The following is a 19,057-nucleotide window of genomic DNA, read 5'->3' as shown; positions in this document are numbered from 1 at the left end:
GAGTCCTTACTAAAATCGCCAATGGCCATTATGTGGTACTAATGTACTGAGTATTCAAATATTTGAATATTGTTTTTCTACTGGAAAAACCTTTCTTCAGTCCTGGACTGGAAGAAACGCTGTTGCTTATACCTTCTAAATATCTCACTTTAAATAATGTTAAGGAGGTGACTTTTAAAATGATTCATTGTTTTGATCCCTCCAAGGTAGTTCTATAATATATATAAAAAAGAACATTAATATGGTCTGCTCATTTTGTCAAATGTTTCCAGAAGATTTATGTCATCTTTTTTCTTAAGACTCTTCAGTGGATTAAACATTATTTGATACAGTTAAACATACTGTAAATAACATTTACGTAATAATTAAATCTAGTGAAATAAAAGTATGCAGCAGAGATGACAAACAAATTGTACACTTGAGTAAAAGTATTTCAGCTTTTATAAGCTACATGTCAGAAAGAAAACACAATCTCAAACATATTTCACTCAACTCACTTTATTTTTCTGTGATGATTTGTGTTAGAAAGTATCCAGTAAATTAAATATTCATTACACACAAGATTACACACTAATTGCCTCGTTTTCAAACTATCAAAAGGAGACATCGGAAGAAGCTGTCTGGTGATTTTCCACCGCATGTCTGCACTTTGTTGAAGCCTATAAGAACAGTGAGAGGAGATGTTAAGCACAGCAGACAGACCAGTTTGTATGATGTGAATAAAGGGAAAACTCACCTTAGATGTTTCTCCTCTGCTTCCCCTGCAGACTGAGCTTCAGCAGGTCTTTGTACAGACTTTCCTTCAGATCTTCCTCTGCAGTGGCAGCTGACCTGAGAGAGAGAGAGAGAGAGAGAGAGAGAGAGAGAGAGAGAGAGAGCAGGGAGATTACTCACACTTTTCTGTTGTTCCTGCTTTGGCTTGAAATATGTTGCAACGTTCAGTGACTTACTCGCTTTTTTTCTCCCTTTGGTTGAGCAAGAAATCAACAAAGTTTTTCTGCACCATTGAATCCATGATTTTGCTGATTTCGCTGGCGATGGTCGACTCAGCGTATCTTCTGCTCACATGCTGCTCATCTTCACTGAGACTTGACAAAGATACAAAATCACATGTGTTGCAGTTTTTTAAATCTATTTCTAACCTACGTTATTCTTTTTGTCAATCAAATACAGTTTGATTAGTAAAGATAATTTAGTGGTTTATCATTAATAGCCTTGTCTTGCAAACTAAATGTTTTGCTGCTGTTTAAAGTTTATTAATCCTTTAGTGCAGGGGCCTTCAACGTTTTTGGGCCAAGGACCCCTCAGCTGAAAAAGAGACGGAGCAGGGACTCCTTACTAAATGTTACTACAGTGGTTCTCAACCGGTGGGGTCCGCCCCCCCAGCACGGACACTCTCCCGGGGGGGCGCGAGTAGGCTATAGGATGGGAGAAAAAAATGCAAGTGGTTGGACTGTAACACACAAACAAATCATCCTCCTGGCGACTTTTTTGTCAAAAACATCAAGCGACTTTTACTGGTGTTATTGGAGACTTTTGTGGTGTTTGGAGACTCGAAAGCACGCATCACTCTGCAGCTACTGTGCTCAACGAGCAGCGGGTGCTGCCGTGAGCCCCTCCCCCGTCCGAAAGCCCTCCCAGGCGGTCAGTCTCTCAGTAGCCTCGCGCACCAGTCCCAGCCTGCAGTCGGACCAGAGAGGAGACACACACCACTCCTCATAGAAACTCTGATTTTGCTCCTTGCAGACAGAGTGGACGCCTTCACACAAAAACTTGACCTCTGGCATGGCCGCATCAGTCGAGGGAACTGCGACATGTCCCCCAGCCTTGCAGACTTTATTTTATTTATTTCAATCAGCTGTCAGCAATGAGAGAACAGCCACTGACCAAGCGGGAGTGTGAACGGGTCAAATTAATTTCCTTGTTTCTGTTATGAAGACGATCGTGTGTGTGACTTGAACATCTCACATTTACCAACAAAACGTACAGCGAAAGACCATGCAAAACATTTCAGACTCTACTGCCAACGTGTGTGTGTGTGTGTGTGTGTGTGTGTGTGTGTGTGTGTTTGTGTGTGTGGCCAGGATAGGACATTAACTAACAATGTGATCAACAAGCCACTGACGGTGACAGATATGTTCATATTTGATTCATTCAATAAATTATTATTTTTTGTCTTAAATCCACCAGCCATTTTCCTATTATACCAACATTTGCAGCATCCTGAGCCTTTTAAGGTTCCCTAGGAAATCTCAGCCCAGAGTAATTCATTAATAGTACTAATTATTATTCTCCCCAAAACAAGTTTCCTTTTTATTTTTAAAGAACTATAAAAAAAAATTGCTATATAAAAAAACATACATACAAAAGACACCACAACTTTTAGCGCAATTTTTAACAAAAGCTCCCGTGAAATCAGGCATTTTGGGCCGCAACAATCTCAAAAAAAGGCCGTGAAATCGTGGAGGGACTGATCTGGTGTGTTTTTTCATGTGTTTTTTTGTTTTGTTTTGTTGTTGTGGTGCGCATAGGCTACTCCTGATTTTGTCAGTCATCCCATCTCTTATATGCTGTGTCTCTATGATCCTGTCCTGTCCTATTCATGGTAGCCTACTCGTGGACATTGTGCCGTCATCACGTGCTGTAGTGGGAGGGGGGGGCGCCTTAATAATCCTGCATATAGGGGCCCGGTGTTGGCTAGTTACGCCACTGACCTCCTGCCCTCTTTCGTCATTCTGGGCAGCATTGATGCAGGAATACTCTCAACTCTGTGACGTCACCTTGACGATTCTCCTCCCTTTTGCGTCGGCATATTTGTGTGAGGCGGGATTCTCAGAAATGACTGCAATCAAAACGAAATACCGCAATCGTGCACAAATCGAGGATGATTTGAGGCTACGTTTATCAGACATTTCGCCAAGAAATTGGAGGGGGGGGCAACTGCAATGGACCAGCTTTGGGGGGGCCCAGCTTGCAAAAGGTTGAGAACCCCTGTGTTACTAGATATACCTTTTTATAGTGCATACAATACAAAGCTATTCAAATAATTGTTACATATTTGACATATTCATATATTTATAGCCTACATCATGTTAATGTTAAAATGTGCAACAGTGAACCATTAAGCTTAACTGCATCTGCAGATTCCACCTTACCTATGGGCCAGTAAGTTCATCAATGTTAATAAAAAAACATTTATCTTTACAAATATAATATATAAATATAATATGTTGGATTCATGTTAATGTATATATACTTTTTTTTTAACTATCAAACAATAATTTGGTGGGCCCCCTGCAGGAACTCTGAGGACCCCCTTGATGAAGATCTGCTTTAGTGTATCGAGGAAAAACACCATTTAGTGTTATTTAGTTATATAGTAGTTATATATTGAGACTCACCCCATGTGTTCAGGTTGAGTGTTTGTCTCTGCATGCAGCGCTCCGAGCAGCCACACAACCAAAAGTTCAAAGAGCACAACTTTCATGATGACCTCAAAGCAAAAAGACAGACATTTTTAATGAAATGCAGATCTGATCAAAATTAAAGTCCTAACACAGCAGTAGATGGTCAAGAGGAGACGTAAACATATAATGTAGTATAAAGCAAGTGTGTGAACAACCACAGTGAATTCATTTTTAAGTACATGTCCTTACCTTGGGGATATCTTTAAAACAGGCAAGAAGAAATACTTCAGCTGCTTACCCTGGAGGGTTGCCTTCAGAAAGTGGGCTTTTATACAGTTTTCTCAGGGGAAATATGTGTCATAGCAGGAAAGTGGGAAAGAAAAACATTTTAGTTCCAGCACATTAAAGCATTAATGAAACACACATACACAGGTGACTACTGATAACAGCGCTGTAATAACTGTGGAGAGTTAATTGGTTTTTACTTTCCTGAAGAGCTGTTGCTGAGTTAACAACCAACAGGAAAAGATTCATGGGACATTAAACTAATGAAAAAGGGGCACTTTAGCAGCATATGAAAAAGTAATGGTTTGTTGATAATACATAGGCTAAAGATGTAGCGTGTGGGCTTAAATGTTCAGTATCACGATGTTTGACTGAAGCTTTTCTTATGGAGAGACATTTCCTGCACTAAACGTGATTCTATAATATCTTCAATGTGTACTTCGGCACAGCACTTGAGTAAATGTAGGCCTACTTGTTTAAATCATCCAGTCCATTACATACTATTAGTATAATCATTACATAAGTTTAGTGTAACGTTACTCTGTCTCCCCCTGTTGCCGCTCTTCTCATCAAAACACAATAAATGGCCAGCCAACAAATTACGCATGCGCAGTAGTCGGCGCTTTAAAACAAGTCTTGAGGAGGGAACATGAAGGCACTTTGCAGGTGGACTTGAATAACAGTCGAGGTAAGCTCAAAACACAATAACTACGTGATAGTTAAAACACGTCTGCCCGATTATGAGTGTTTCATAACGCGGCTGTTATAACCGCTTCGCTCCGGACGCGCGTTTGTTGGTTAAACAAGCCGGCGGCTAACATTAGCAAGCTAGCTGTTATTGTTTTTCATGATTTCGCGAGAACCAAAATGGAGGAGAAGGCTGCTTGCCAGTGTCCTACACAGCCACTCCCGAGACCTCCTACTGTAATGTCTACCCTGACGCAGCACTGAGTTTAAAATCCTTCTAATGTGGCTAGTTTGTGTCTCTAAAAGCGACTGTGTATTTGTACTGCAGTGCTAAGGTAGCTTAGCTTCAATTTCAAACCCGGTGGCAGATTTTGAGGAGAAAGATGCCCGGAATCAGTCGCACATAGTTTTCTTGAGTAGGCTAGTTAGTGCATATGTGTCACTACCAGTTCAAAGACAACATGTCGTTAAGTCAAAACAGACAACGATAACAAGACAAATGTTTTTATTCGTCCTTGTATTCGTTTTGTAGGACAGCAGGAAGCTGTGGTTGAAATGCAGCGCCGAGGCGCTGCAGGATGAACAGTCGTTGTGTTCGCCATGACTCTGAGGTCCACACTGTTTCCAAACACAGGATTCAAGCAGGACTTTGACACCGACGACTTTGACCAAACGCATTTTGGGGCCGCCAGCGTGGGACCCGTGAGCCTCAAGAGGGAGTCCTGCGACTTTGTTATAGATGTTCAAAACGCACACGGGGGCGAGATCCCGAGTAAATCAAAGGACTTAGGCCAGAATTACATGACAAGCAAAGTTTCCCTGGCGGCCACAGTTGCAGAAGACAATAAAACTGTGGGGATATTGTCCCCTGTCAGACAAATGGGGGGTGAGGGAACCCCAGTGAAAGGTAAACCCCTCTCTGCTGACAATATGGATAACCCTCAGATGGTTCTAAACAATAACCCCAAGGATGGAGTTGCGGATGACAGTGCAAAGGGGGTTGTCCCAGGAGTCCTTGGCACCGCATCCATTGAACTCTCCTCTGAGGGCAAGTGGAGGAACATCAGGAAGACCCCTGCCAATCCCCACACACAGGCCAACTGCCTCCGGCAGATTCTCCTCCTCCAATTGGACCTTATTGAACAACAGCAACAACAGCTGCAGTCCAAGGACAAGGAGATAGATGAGCTCAAATCAGACAAAGAGACCGTAAGTGAAAGTGTTTTTAGCAAACATTGGTGTGTTTATATAATGCGTAGAATTTAAAAAGCATTTAAAGTAACGTTTGTCTTCTTTTGCAGCTGCTTGCACGTATTGAGCGCATGGAGCGTCGCTTGCAGCTCACAAAGAAGGACCCGCCGCGTGACAAGCGCCTTTTCCAGCCCCTGGAGCCATGGACCCCTGACAAGGAGGACATGTGGGATCTGGAAATAGAGGAGAGTCCACAGCCCAACACAGCCACTCCGCTCCCCTTCAGTCGGGGTGGCAAAGGTCAAAAGAGGTAAAGTAAATAGCAGAAAGCACTGGGCTTTTTCTTATGAAAACACCTTAAACTGTGAAATTTCCCTTAATACTAACTTTTAGAATTCCCCTTTAAAATAAATAATATAAAAAATATATTCAAATGTTGGCTGAGTGAGTTGAGTCTTCGGAAGGGGTGAAAGTGCAATTGTCATTCAGAACACAAAACAAAATAAGAGTTTACTTGCAAAACGTAATGTGCAATGTTTCTCGATTACATTGTTTTTGTGATCGTTAGGAGCCAAAATCGAAATTGCTATCAAAATTTGATTAATTGCACAGCCCTATGACACAGTTCATTGAAACTGTTGTAATCTAACTTACTCTGTTCAGATGCTGGCTGTGCAAAATTAAATATTGTCATATTGTAGTAATTCCAATTCTTTTCTTTGTACACGCAGGAAATCTTGCTTTGGAGATGCAAAAGTCCAGAAATCCCGGGGCAAAAGTGCCAAGCTCAGCCCCCAGAAGGCCGAGATTCAGCCGGGCTCTCCCAATCAGAGAGAGCTGCGCAGTAAAGAAACCCCAGAGAAGACCATTCCCATGAGGTTGGGGTCAGAAAGGGACCTTATGCTCCCGTGCAAAGAGGAGCCCGATCTGAACTGTCAGATCGAAGACCTGCCCTTCATGTCTACTACAGAGATGTACCTCTGTTGCTGGAACCAACCTCCTCTGTCTCCACTTCGTGAGACTTCCTCTAAAAAGGAAGAAGAGGTGGCCAGTGAGTGGACTCCTCATGTAGTACATGATATGCTGATTGTTTGTAAGCGTAACCTATATCTCATCTTTAATCACTATATCCATCAAATGTCCTGAACACACTTTGATCTCTGAATAGCTTACCTTTCCCGCCTTCTTTCTCCCTCTTAGTTCCATCTTGGAGGGAAAACCACATAGAGCCTTTGGAAGAGGACTACTCCTTTATTCCCTCTGAGGTGAGGCACATCTTAAATGCTAATAATTCTGCCTCTGGGGTGTGAAAGGTCATCTCACATTGAATCCAAAAGCATTTAATTCTTGAATTACATGTGTGACTTTGTCTTCCCATCAAGCCGCTGGATGACAATGTGTTTTTGAAACGCCACGCAAAGCTGGAGTTGGATGAGAAGAGGAGGAAAAGGTACTAAACACCGACGGAAGTTATTTGAGATTTAAATAAATCTGTTTGTTCTTGAGTTTTGATACTCAATACTGGGGATAAAGCAATCCGATAATAATGCATCAGTCAAGGAGCCCTTAATCTGGTTATTAAAGAGTTGTGACCAAGAGATGTACTGACTATACTATACAAGTAATTTAATTGGAAAATAAATCATAAGGTCAATAACACCTTAAACAACACAAATACAAAAAATATATTAAAGGTGAGAAAAAAAACATGAAAACTCAAATAAGAACAACAATGAAGCCCATCAAACTTTCAAATCTGAACTATGATAAAGTATACTGCACTGTAATAAACATTAGGTTCTAGTTTTGGTGGGGGCAAGCCTGTAATTTAAACATGAAATACATGTTTGTCAACAGATTAGCCAATACAGATATCGTACCGTATCGCCAGGCTCTGGTTTCCACCTTTTCTAGGTCATAGATTTTACCAAGGGTGGTTGTACGTCATTAAACATGATCACACAGAGAATTTGAAATGGTAAAATGCTAAATGTTTGTTTTATACCGTACATACAAGGTCCAACTTTGAGGATGAGTTTTAAAGTGAGATTTAGTCTTGGAGGAAGGACTAATTGTGGACTAATGAAGTCTGTAAGCTACAAATGATTTGGAGTTTCTTCAAGCAATAAGGGGAGATTCCTCACTCGTTCTTTACTCTAGCTGATACTTTTATTAATCATCTGTGTTTTTCAGGTGGGACATCCAGCGAATCAGAGAGCAGCGCATGTTCCAGCGTTTGCAGCAGCGCATGAACAGGAAGAAAGTCGTCCCGGAGACTGAGCCAGAGCTCTCGTCCTTCTATCCCGACACTGAAGATGGTACATCTGCATAACTTAATATACAATTACAGTGCAATGTAGTAACATTAGTGGAATGTTTTTGAATGGGTTCAAGATATTTTTAACTTGATTTATTTTATTTGTTTTCTGCCAGTTGAAACTATAGTGATCACTCCCTTCTTGCCTGTCGTTGCATTTGGCCGGCCGTTGCCCAAACTCTCGCAACAGTAAGTTTGTGTTTGTCTTTAATTCTGTTTTATGACATTTTACTGTGTGATTAGCTCAGGCTGGTATGATCCATAAAGTTATTGATTTGTCATCTCATTACTCTGGTGATTCTGCACTGCAGGAAGTTCAAAAGCACATTTTCAAAGTGAAAAAAATTAAAAATTGAAAGAATAATGAGGGAACAGGAGGAAGCCATTGGGTGAAAGCAGCTGAGATTATTTGGTAAAAGCCTGAATTTAAGACTTTATTTTTGGTAATTTGAACATTTTATTGAGACTTGACTATGAGTTACATTACACGTCATTTAGCTGACGCTTTTATCCAAAGCGACTTCCAATTAAGTGCTTTCAACCTTGAAGGTGCAAACTCCAGACAACAAGTAGTAAGTTCAAGTACATGAGCTTTAAATAAGCTAAACTACAAAGAGCCATATGAAAGTGCAGCTTCACCCCTCCTGTTGTCCTCGGGTCAAATGTGACCCGTTTTCAAAGTTTCTATATCATAAATTTGGGTTTCTTTTAACCAAATGGCCCCAAAATAACATGGATGGTTCCATAAGACGCTCTTCACAAAGGAAATTAAGGATCAGATCTCTGTTTTCATAGATTTTTGGGTGCTGTGTTCAATTTTATAGCATTATCCTGACTAAACATTGACAGATCTGTGATTATGCATTACCTTCATTCCTCTGATCTTAACAATTAGTCAAAATCATTCATAATTTCTGCTTTTTTCTTACACAAAACTTTCATATAAATGAGGTTTATTGACCATGAATTCCAAAAAAAGGGGAAAACTAGTGCAAATAAATAAGTCTAGTTTGAACGGGTTAAAAAAAGAAAAAAGTCCAGAGTTAACAATTTTTTTTTACAGTTTACAGGATTAAAAGCTTTGCCTATACAGACTGTTGACAAATAAAAATTAAAAACCAAAATAAAGTCTCTCCAGAACAGCTTCAGTGTTTCTTGGCGTATATTCCCAAAGTCTGTTGAGCTGTACTGGGGGGGTCAAACATTATTTTTACAAAAGATATTCCCTCTTTTGTTGTTTTCATGTTGGAGGAGAGCGCTGTTGTTGTTGTTGTTGTTGTTGTTGTTGTCACCTGTCTGTTCTAAGATTAATTTCTGCAGTTCAAACTTAAAAGAGGAATGTTAAATCTCCATGCTAAAATGTTTATTCTTCCTCTAGAAACTTCGAGCTGCCTTGGCTGGATGAGCGAAGCCGATGTCGCATCGAGGTGTCCAAAAAACAGACTCCTCACCGGACCTGTCGGAAGTGAAACCCTGTTGTGTGTGTGTGTGTGTGTTTGTGTGTCTGTGTCAACCTGCGGAGAGATGCCACTCCATGCCCAGATTAGAAAATGCTATATTTGTCTTGCCTGGGGGCGGGGGGGGGGATGACAAGTCACCAGTCCCTATGTGTAACTGCTGTTGCTTTCAGTCTGAATTCTCAACATGTCTCCACTGACCAGGGTGGGAGGATCGCTGCGCCACTAGGAGCCGGTGATATTTTTGGTCTCATTTACACTTCTGAAAGGGAGATTAAAATGCCTGATGCCCTGAGATTACAATCTCTGTTAGCAGCTGTTATCTGAAATGTATGATCAGTTATGTGCATGTTCTGTAACATGTTTAAAATACATTTTGTAGCATCCGAAATTGATTTTTATCACATAAAAGTGGAGTTTCTCTCACTTTTTATGCACAGTCATCTGAAGAGGAATCTAATCTTGAGCGCATTCATGTGGAGGGAGGGAGGGAGGGGGGGGTGACAAAAAACCATTGGTTGCCATTTTGGTTGAAAAAGTAGAGCTTGTGCTGTACGTCATGAGCAATACGGCTACAACTTTTAGTTCTGGGTCGTCCTGCCACGCTCATTCTCCCTGCCTATGTGAAAAAAATAGAAGTCAAAATCTGACTGTATCGTGCTGTGTATCGCCTATATTGTTGTTCGCATACAACTTCAAATAACATTTTATCAATGTTTAGCGTGATGTCGGGAGGTTTGATCACACTCAGCATGGTTACATATTTAAAAAAAGCTTACAGTTCTTGCCAATCTAATGTAAGAAGAAATTAACAATAAGCAACCAAATGATTGTTGTGTGTTCCTGGTTTGCTTTATGAAAACAGCAGCACTGATCATTAGACAGCTAGTAAACCTGGGAGTGAAACCCAGTGTTCTGTTCCCGGTTTTGTTTCTGTTAGTTTTTTTTTTTTTTTTTTTTTTTTTTTTTTCGTGAGTTGCATGAACTCTATTTAGCTGTTTTTTAAAAACAACATGGTAGCATGGCTTCACCCCAGAATAGAAAATAATCTGTGCTCTTTGGGCTACAACTACAAAATATTGTTCTTGAAAGCATGACTTTTGGCTTCTCTGTTCAGTGAGAGCTGCTGCGTTCGTCGTAACGCGATCTGATAATAACAAAGTACAGTTTTGATCTTTCGTGTTTCCAATCTTTACAATATGCTTCATATTAGGCAAGTGGTGTGTATGCATTTGGTCTCTTAAGGATGCAGTTACCTGACATTCAAGGGAACCATTTTAGACAATAAGAGCTTTCTAGCTGTAGTTCTAGCGATGTTCACCAGTATGCTCTTTAACATGCTGCCAAGTTAATCTCTCCCTCTCTGAGTTAATCGCAGCGTTTGATTTCTGTCCGTGTCTTCTTCCTTTTTTTTATTTTTTTTACATACGATGCAATAGCTTTCTGCAGCTTCAGCACTTCTACCAGGCGTATGTGTAGGCACAGGTTTTGGAAATACAAAGTTGATTTTTTTTTTTTTCTGTACATAGCTTCCAGAAACAAATGTACATAAAACATGGCTGTTATTTTTTTATTATTTAATGTTGGACGTGTTGAGTACATTCAATATTGTTCTATGATTGTATGTTGACAAATTGACAGTTTTGAAAGTTACATTTTTTTGGAATAAAATTAACATGTCTACGATATTTCAATTTTGGTTGTGTACGTTTTTTGGTTTGATACAATGGGAAGGAGTTGGTTTTTGAGGCCAACGTCGATATTTGAAACTTTAAGAATAACATTAATTAAAAGTGAAATGCAATAATTTGTAAACTGTAAGCACTGTACTATATAAATGCTATTTACCACAGCTGCAAGGTGCTGGAAAAGCTTAAAAATGCACATTGAAATGCTTGAAAGGTGCTATGTCATGGAAAAACACTGGGTACTACACTTCCCATAATGCAACTAGATAGCATCTTTCATTAGACACTCCCTGCCTGGTAAACACACACACATTTCCACAAAACCCGAGACAACCCCTTACGACATCACTATGACATCATCAAGGCTAAATGGTTCTTTCCGTGATGAATAAACTGAACTTTATGTGTAAAGATTTCTCGAGTCAGTCAACCAGTTAGATAAATCTGGAAATAAAAGTTTATTGAATAAAGAAAAGCAAAAAAAAAAAAAAAACAGGACAGGATTTTGGTGAAAATCCAGCCGATCTCAAAACCGCCACTGGGACACGGTTACCAGGCAGCACGCAGGAGTGCCGCTCCACTGGTGAGCAGTCAGCTCGACATACTTTTCTTTCTTCCTTCCTTTATATATTCTTGTAAAATAAACCCTCCCATTCGTGAATTTAAACTGAAAAGATGTTGTGATTACACACTATTTGTACATCATCTTCAGCTGATCCCCCACTGTCAACTCTCTCAAATAAACATAATCGAGTCATCAAAAATGTTAAATCAGTGCTAAAACTGTATATTTTATATGATGAGAATACAAAGAATGCCAAACCAGCCAGACGTACAAAAAGTGCTGACATATAAAATATCCACTTCTGTCCTGTTACCATCTTTCCTTTGGGTTCTTTTAAACATTTCGTTTTTAGTGTTAATTTAAATTGTGAAAACTTGTTGCCTTGAGGAGTTAGTATTTACATTTTCAGAGAATTTGTGTCATTTGGCAATGTCTTAAAAGGAGGTGAGACCTGTGAAGGATAATGACCCTTGTAGGTTTCTGATAAAATACATAATACACCCATAAAATGAAAACACCTCAAACGGAAAGCCACACAGCTGAAACAGCGAGTGTTCTGCCAGTTACACCTTTAAAAGAATCTAAACACAGACGTTTGAGTATGTTTGTATCTGTATTAACAACCCAGCCACAGCGTCTGACACTTCGCTGTGTGTTCAATCTCTCCGGAGGTTATTCAGCCGCTCCTCCAGATCGGCGTCTGCGTCAGCCAGGGCGGCTTGGGGCTCCTGCTTCTTTCCTCCGGCCACCGACAGGCTTCCTCCGGTGCTCGGAAGATCTGAAACGGCGAACACAACGTGCTTACAAAGACGCAAGGCGTGAAAAATACCAGACTAAAAGACGAAAAGGAGCATGTGTAGAGTTGACATCATTGTGCTTAAAAGTGTTTCTTACTTGACAGTTCATCTGACAGATTGAGACCCAGCTCGTCCAACACTTGGGACACGATGGTGTCACTGTGCATGAGGCAGAGACACAATCACTAACGTATCAACGTGAATGCAAAAACGTATATATTGGGTTGCTTATATCAGATTGGGGGTGTAGCTCAGTCTGTAGGGAGTTGGGTTAGGAACCGGAGGGTCGCTGGTTCAAGTCCCCAAACAAACAAAGTATGGTGGTGGACTGGTAGCTGGAGAGGTGCCAGTTCACCTCCCGGTGTGCTCTTGAGCCAGGCACTGAACCGCCAACTGCTCTGGCCCCTTTCCATGGGCAGCTCCCCAACTCTGACATCTCTCCATTAGTGCATGTATACTGTAGGTACTGAGCATGTGTGTGTGTGTGTGTAAGTCAGGCCTGTGTGTAATAACAACAGAGTGAAATAATTATATTATTATTATATATTATAATATTGTGGAGGGTGAATTGAGAAGTCAGAAAATGGACTTGAAGGGGCAATTTTCTTTTTAAAAGATTATTTTTTTGGGCTTTTCCAACTTTAATGGACAGGACAGCTAGGTGAGAAAGGGGGGAGAGAGGGGGAAGACATGCAGGAAATCGTCACAGGTCGGACTCGAATCCTGGATGTCTGCGTCTATGTAAATGTGCACCTGCTCTACCCACTGAGCCAACCCGGCCCCAATCCACTGTTTTAATATTGCACTTCCATAAAAAAAAAAAAATTAGATTTAAAGATTTAAACAAGAATTGTCAATATAATGTTTGTCTTACATAAATGTGGAATAAAAAGTTTGCACCTGAACAAAAACAAAAAGTTTTGCCACTGATCTCGGCCTCATACCTCTCTTCCTCATCATCCTCATCGCCCATGGCATCGTCGATAGCGTCATTCATCATCTCCTCTTTCATGTCCATGATTTCACTCTGTCGTTCAAACTCCATCATGATTTTCTGAATCTGAGGCAGTTTCAGCTGCGGAAATGGAACAAATATAAGATGGTCAACATCAGGAGGTTTATCATTTATTCCCACTGAATTGTGCGTTTCTGTGATTTCTTTGCCAGACCTGTCTGTTCATGGTGGCCATGGCTTTGGTGACGCCTTTCATAGCCTGCGCCATGCTGTTGTTGGACTTGAGCGTCTGTATCTTTAGACTGACGGCCTGAATGTTGGCCTTCATCATGATGAACTTCTTGACGTAGCGCCGCGTGCGAACCAAATCCTTGGCCATGATCTTGACGGCGTCCTGCAAAAGATCAAAACAACACACGTTAGGACACAGCTAGGATTACAAATGTATTCGCTCCTCGGAAAAAACACAAGTCCTTCTTCCTTCTTCTCACCATTTGTCCCTGTTTGGCCATTTTCTTGATGTCAGCGATGATCTTTTTCTCCTGTTGCTCCAGTTTCATTCGCTCTCGGTCCAGTTCTCTCATGGCTCGGTTGAGCGCCCTCTGATTCTGCTTCAGCATCTCCTCCGGGGTCTTCCTCTTCCCAAACAGGAAGTCCATCTGTTTGAAAATACCAAAAGCAAAACATCAATACATGCAAACTAAATTGGTACTGTTAAAATAATAATAATAATAATAATAATAATAATAATAATAATAAATATATATATATATATATATATATATATATATATATATATATATATATGTTTGAGGTACTTGATCTTTACTTGAGTCTTTTCATGTCACTTTCTACTTCTACTCTGCTACATCTCAGAGGGAAATATTATACTTTACACTGTACTTATCTGACAGCTTTGGGTAACCAAACACATGACACATATTAAAGTACAGCTGGAAACTTGTAGTCCATTAGTTAATTGTCAGAAAATTTATTAAAATATGTTGATGGTTTTAGTCATTTTTCATGTAAAAACATTTCACGGTTACAGCTCCACAAAAGAGTTGCTGATCTGTTCTTTTAATAATGTTAATTATTATTAAGAATTACTTTAAGATTATTTTTTGGGCATGTTAGGCCTTTATTGACAGGACAGCTGAAGAAATAAAAAGGGGAGAGAGAGGGGGGAATGACACGCAGCAAAGGGCCGCAGGTCGGAGTCGAACCTGGCCCGCTGCGTTGAGGAGTAAACCTCTATATATGGGCGCCCTCTCTACCAACTGAGCTCTCCGGGCGCCCATTACGAATTACTTTTACTTAAAAGTTTCAAAGCAGGACTTTTACTTGTAACCAAGTATTTTACATTGTGGTAATTAGTTGCTATGTTCACACATACAGTATCAGTCGGTTTTCTAGCCCTGTTTCAGCCATGTAAATCCAGCCAATGACTTCGGTGTTTCCTGGAAAATATTACTCAGCAGTCAGTAATGTGACCGGAGGCCTGACGTCTCCGTTCAGCCGTGTTTTAGCTCGGCTGTCCGCCTCAAATCTCTCTCAACAGCTTCCAAGGCGACTAACTGTTAGCTAACTGTCAGCCCTAACACCACACCACCCAGCTTGATGAAAGCCAACCCGGACACTGTGTTTCTCTCACCGTGTACAAAGCTCGTCGGTAGTCCTAAAGGTTAAACGGTGTTTAAGGCGTCTTCTCCGACTACAACTCGACACAAATTTGAACGATTATTTGTTTTCTTTCCTAGACTTCCGTGTTGCGGTAGTTCCACTTCCGGGAAATGACATATTCGCGTGCCCAAAGAAATATACGTCATACGTGCTGGCGTCACAGGTGTCAATTTCACGTACCAAAGGAAGTAACGGATTTCAAAATAAAGTCCTTAAAATTCATCGATTACATTTTCTCATGGCAGTGGTGGGAGAAGTACTCTATGAGAAGTACTCAGATCCTACATATAGTAATACAACTATGTAAAGATACTTCATGCCAGGTGAAATTCCTGCATTTAAAATTAATTTGGTTTAATCAGAAAAATATAACATATCAATATACATTTATTATATTTTTATTATAATGTATGTATTAATTTGTAAGCTATGACTGAGGTTCATTCTCACCATGTTTTTCTGGGAATTTACACATGACGGTTATTGACATCATTTTATTATATTGTATTTTTTATTTCTTTGTCTTCTTCTTCCATTTTCTTCAGTTTCTAAATACTTTTTTATTAGATATAAATAAATATATATGTTATCAGCACTCTCGTATTTGTTGTGTATTTCTAGATCTGTTTAAAAAAAAAAATCCACAAATGGCAAACGCTTTTATTTTATAGGTGAAAGCGCCCGACATCCGGTCATAATCTTACTTGCTTTACGTAGCTGAATTGTACTTGTGCGTATTTCGTGAAAATGCCACAAACATGTCACCTACGGAGGGAGGTAGTTGGTGATAGTCGGCTTTGATGGTTGAACAAACGAAACTCTTGGTGATAGCTCCTCTCAGTTAATCTACGGACACTACATTTATGGATTAACGGACTTCTCAGGGAGTTGAACCGCGTGTCTTTGGGGAAGCTATAACGTTACCCTTCTTCCTAGTGCCTCTGGACACATTGATTTCCAGCTATCTCAATATGGGGGTATTCAGTATTGCGCATCAGCACAAGTTGTTGCTTGTTTGGACTAGAAGATTCAACAATCCTGCATCAATCTCAAGAGTGGGCTCTCAGTTTGCCTCTCACCACGTCTCGGCTACCCTCCTGTGCCCAGAGGACAGCAGCATCAACCCCGTGGTGAAGAGACAACGCAGGGTGTTAAATACCTCCAGTGTCCAACACAAGCGTGTTGCATCTGATGGATGGCAGAAACACGAGAGGTCGGCCCAGAATAAAACGTGGAAAAGTGAGATCCCAGTGTTGCAGCGGCCATATCAGAAGAAGGGAGGTGACAGCAGAGTGTCCTCTGAACTCAGGAGGCTGAGTCTGGACGATTTCCCCGAAGAGAAGGAGAGGATGGTGGGACAAAGGTCAACACTGGACTCCAAAGCTGAGAACTATGAGGTTGTTTTTGGCATGGCCCCCTGTCTCTTGGCTCTCACCCAGGGTAGAAGGCAGGTCCGTAGACTGTTCGTAAAAGATGGGGAGGCCTCTCACAGGGCGTCTGTGATTCAGGTCTGCGAGGAGGCTCATGGTCGAGGAGTACAAGTCCAGCGGGTCAGTAAGAAAGATCTGGACAAGATGTCTTGGGGGCGAGTACACCAGGGAGTATGTCTGCAAGCGAGTCCTCTGGGCTATCTCACAGAGGACAGAGACTCTGCACCAAACAGAGGAGAGGCCCCTCTCTGGCTCGTCCTGGAGAGAATTCAGGACCCGATGAATCTCGGCGCCATCCTGCGTTCGGCTTATTTCCTCGGTGTGGACCGAGTCCTCAGCAGCCTTCGCCACAGCTGTCCTCTGTCTCCGGTGGTGAGCAAGGCCAGCTCGGGCATCATGGAGGTGATTGGGGTGTACGGATACGAAAACCTTGAAGACATGTTGAGGTCGAAGGTGGCACAGGGCTGGCAGGTGGTTGGCACAGTGGGGGCTGAAGCCGAGGAGGCCCAGATTCCGGTCATCCAGTGTTCAGACTTTCAGATGACTAAACCCACGGTGTTGTTGATGGGGGGTGAGGGGGAGGGATTGTCCCAGCAGCTGCTCTCTCTGTGCCAAACCCTTCTCACCATCCCAGCTGGCAGAGAGCTGTTCCCCGGGATAGAGTCTCTCAACGTCTCCGTCGCCACAGGCATTCTGCTGCACTCTCTGCTGTCCTCCAGGAGGTCGACCAGATGATGACCACCAGAAATATCTGCCTCTACTCCTAATAAAAGATTCAACGGCACTGAGAATTTGACATTTATAGACCACAGAATTACATGATGTATTTGAAATTGAACTGCAATCTTCATAAGTGGCTTTAATAAGGATGATGAGATCTTGTATTTTTCTCCTGTCAACAAATTCCAACAATGAACGTATCTGCTATTATGTATCATGTGTGTATTAAAGCCTGATTTGTCTTCTTCCCCCGTGACGTAGAGATCCATTGTTGCCCAGAATATATAAAAAAAAAATCAATGAGCCACACTCTTGTCCCCAACATCCGACAAATGCACAATTTCCTCATGTTTGAGTAATGTTTGATTAAAAAAAGAAATTAACCCTTTAATAAAAGGGAAACTATTTATTTGTGACCAGTTTTGTTTCAGTAGGGTAGAGAAGTCTAAAAGTAGGTGGTCTTCTACAGGAATTTGACCGTAAAGACAATGCAAAATAATACCAGGCTTGTCCTTTAAAATATTGCACTGTTGCTCACTTGAAATAGGTAATATTCATTATTTCTGACACTACTTTTTCCGTGCAATACGAAAAACAAATTCCACCTAGGTTAAAATGTAGTAAAGTTTAAAAAAAAAAAAAGGTCTAAACAGTTTTACAGAGTTTTTCCGGTGGCCAATCAAAAATGTCTTGGTTAGGTGGGAAATCCTGGCTTTAGCCCTGTACACCGTGTACATGTGTTGTTGATAAATGGCTGGATGTTAAGGCTTTAGAGGGTTGGCAGGGAGCTAAAGGCTGGGGGCTGCAGCCTTTAGCTCCCTGCCAGCCCTCTATATCAGGGGTGTCAAACTCATTTTCACTAAGGGCCACACTGGAAAAAGAGAATCACACCAGGGGCCAGACATGTATAGTTTATTTGTTTTTGTTCAGACTTTTTTTGTGGCTTTCTCAGACATTTGTCACCTTTTTTGTAAATTTGTTGCCTTTTCTGACATTTTTGTATGCTTTTTGTTCAAAAGAGTTCCTTAGCTATCGTAGAATTTAGCAAATCGAGCAACAACCAACAACCTGTTTGAGAGTCTTGTTCAGAGTCTCAGAGTCGGCAAATCTGATAAATTCTGCTTTGAATGACACGTAATCGCATTTAAAAAAAACCTTTACTGTGTTTTTGGTTTGTCACACAACTAGGCGGGCCAAAATTTATTGTGAACCCATTTTGATAAACGGGCCGGATCTAAATCTGCAAGGAGCCGGATTTGGCCCGCATGCCTTGAGTTTGACACATGTGCTCTAAAGCCTTAACATCCAGCCATTTATCAACAACACATGTATCCAGTCTTTGAATTATGCACTTACACTATCTCTTTAAAGGTGCTCTAAGCGATGTCACGTGTTTTTTTTTTAAGCTACAACATTTTTTGTCACATAGATCCAACATCTCACTATCTGCTAGCTGCCTGTCCCCTGAACACACTGTAAAAAACATCTCCTCACTATCTGCTAGCTGCCTGTCCCCTGAACACACTGTAAAAAACATCTCCTCACTATCTGCTAGTTACCTGTCCCCTGAACACACTGTAAAAAACATCTCCTCCCTATCTGCTAGCTGCCTGTCTCCTGAACACACTGTAAAAAACATCTCCTCACTATCTGCTAGCTGCCTGTCCCCTGAACACACTGTAAAAAAACGCAGTCTCTGTAGACAGCACAGGCTCTACAAACGGCAACAAAAACAAACTGCGCCAACCTGCACCACCAAACATAACAAACAGTGTTCCAACGTTTCAGCCAATAACTGACGAGAAGGATTTGGGGGTGAGAGTTGGGGGGTTAGTGCGTGGAAGGGAGGGAGAGGGAGGGAGGAAGGAGGGAGGA

At 41.2% G+C, this 19,057-nt stretch overlaps 3 protein-coding genes and 1 long non-coding RNA gene across 6 annotated transcripts; 2 read left to right on the top strand and 2 right to left on the bottom strand.

Moving 5' to 3' along the window:
- Nucleotides 1–1,000: 1,000 nt before the first annotated feature.
- Nucleotides 1,001–4,210, bottom strand: LOC114547972 (uncharacterized). The gene is made up of 3 exons (XR_003691299.1): nt 3,657–4,210; nt 3,402–3,493; nt 1,001–1,088 (listed from the first exon to the last, which is right to left on the bottom strand). It is a non-coding gene; the product is annotated as an uncharacterized LOC114547972 (long non-coding RNA).
- Nucleotides 4,211–4,286: 76 nt separating this feature from the next.
- Nucleotides 4,287–11,032, top strand: msl1b (MSL complex subunit 1b). 3 transcript variants are annotated; one of them, XM_028567552.1, is made up of 9 exons: nt 4,287–4,380; nt 5,014–5,588; nt 5,681–5,880; nt 6,302–6,663; nt 6,771–6,835; nt 6,953–7,020; nt 7,764–7,888; nt 8,004–8,076; nt 9,266–11,032. In XM_028567552.1, exons 2-9 carry the CDS (start codon nt 5,181–5,183, stop codon nt 9,354–9,356), a joined length of 1,392 nt encoding a protein of 463 aa, XP_028423353.1. In that variant the 5' UTR covers nt 4,287–4,380; nt 5,014–5,180; the 3' UTR covers nt 9,357–11,032. The 3 variants fall into 3 exon arrangements, with proteins under 3 accessions (XP_028423353.1, XP_028423352.1, XP_028423350.1); XM_028567551.1 differs by having other exon boundaries at nt 4,912–5,588; nt 6,302–6,621; XM_028567549.1 differs by having other exon boundaries at nt 4,912–5,588.
- Nucleotides 11,033–11,466: 434 nt separating this feature from the next.
- Nucleotides 11,467–15,159, bottom strand: chmp2a (charged multivesicular body protein 2A). Its single transcript, XM_028567553.1, has 6 exons — nt 15,004–15,159; nt 13,841–14,008; nt 13,564–13,743; nt 13,339–13,469; nt 12,492–12,553; nt 11,467–12,375 (listed from the first exon to the last, which is right to left on the bottom strand). The coding sequence occupies exons 2-6, from the start codon at nt 14,006–14,008 to the stop codon at nt 12,254–12,256; spliced, it is 663 nt and encodes a 220-aa protein (XP_028423354.1). The 5' UTR covers nt 15,004–15,159; the 3' UTR covers nt 11,467–12,253.
- Nucleotides 15,160–15,720: 561 nt separating this feature from the next.
- mrm1 (mitochondrial rRNA methyltransferase 1 homolog (S. cerevisiae)) lies at nt 15,721–17,430 on the top strand. Its single transcript, XM_028568015.1, has one exon. It carries the CDS (start codon nt 16,004–16,006, stop codon nt 17,195–17,197), a length of 1,194 nt encoding a protein of 397 aa, XP_028423816.1. The 5' UTR covers nt 15,721–16,003; the 3' UTR covers nt 17,198–17,430.
- Nucleotides 17,431–19,057: the final 1,627 nt, after the last annotated feature.

The sequence above is a fragment of the Perca flavescens genome, chromosome 21 (assembly GCF_004354835.1).
Source record: "Perca flavescens isolate YP-PL-M2 chromosome 21, PFLA_1.0, whole genome shotgun sequence".
NCBI lineage: Eukaryota > Metazoa > Chordata > Actinopteri > Perciformes > Percidae > Perca > Perca flavescens.
The sequence above is the reverse complement of the archived record's forward strand: the minus strand, read 5'-3'. Positions and strand labels throughout refer to the sequence as shown.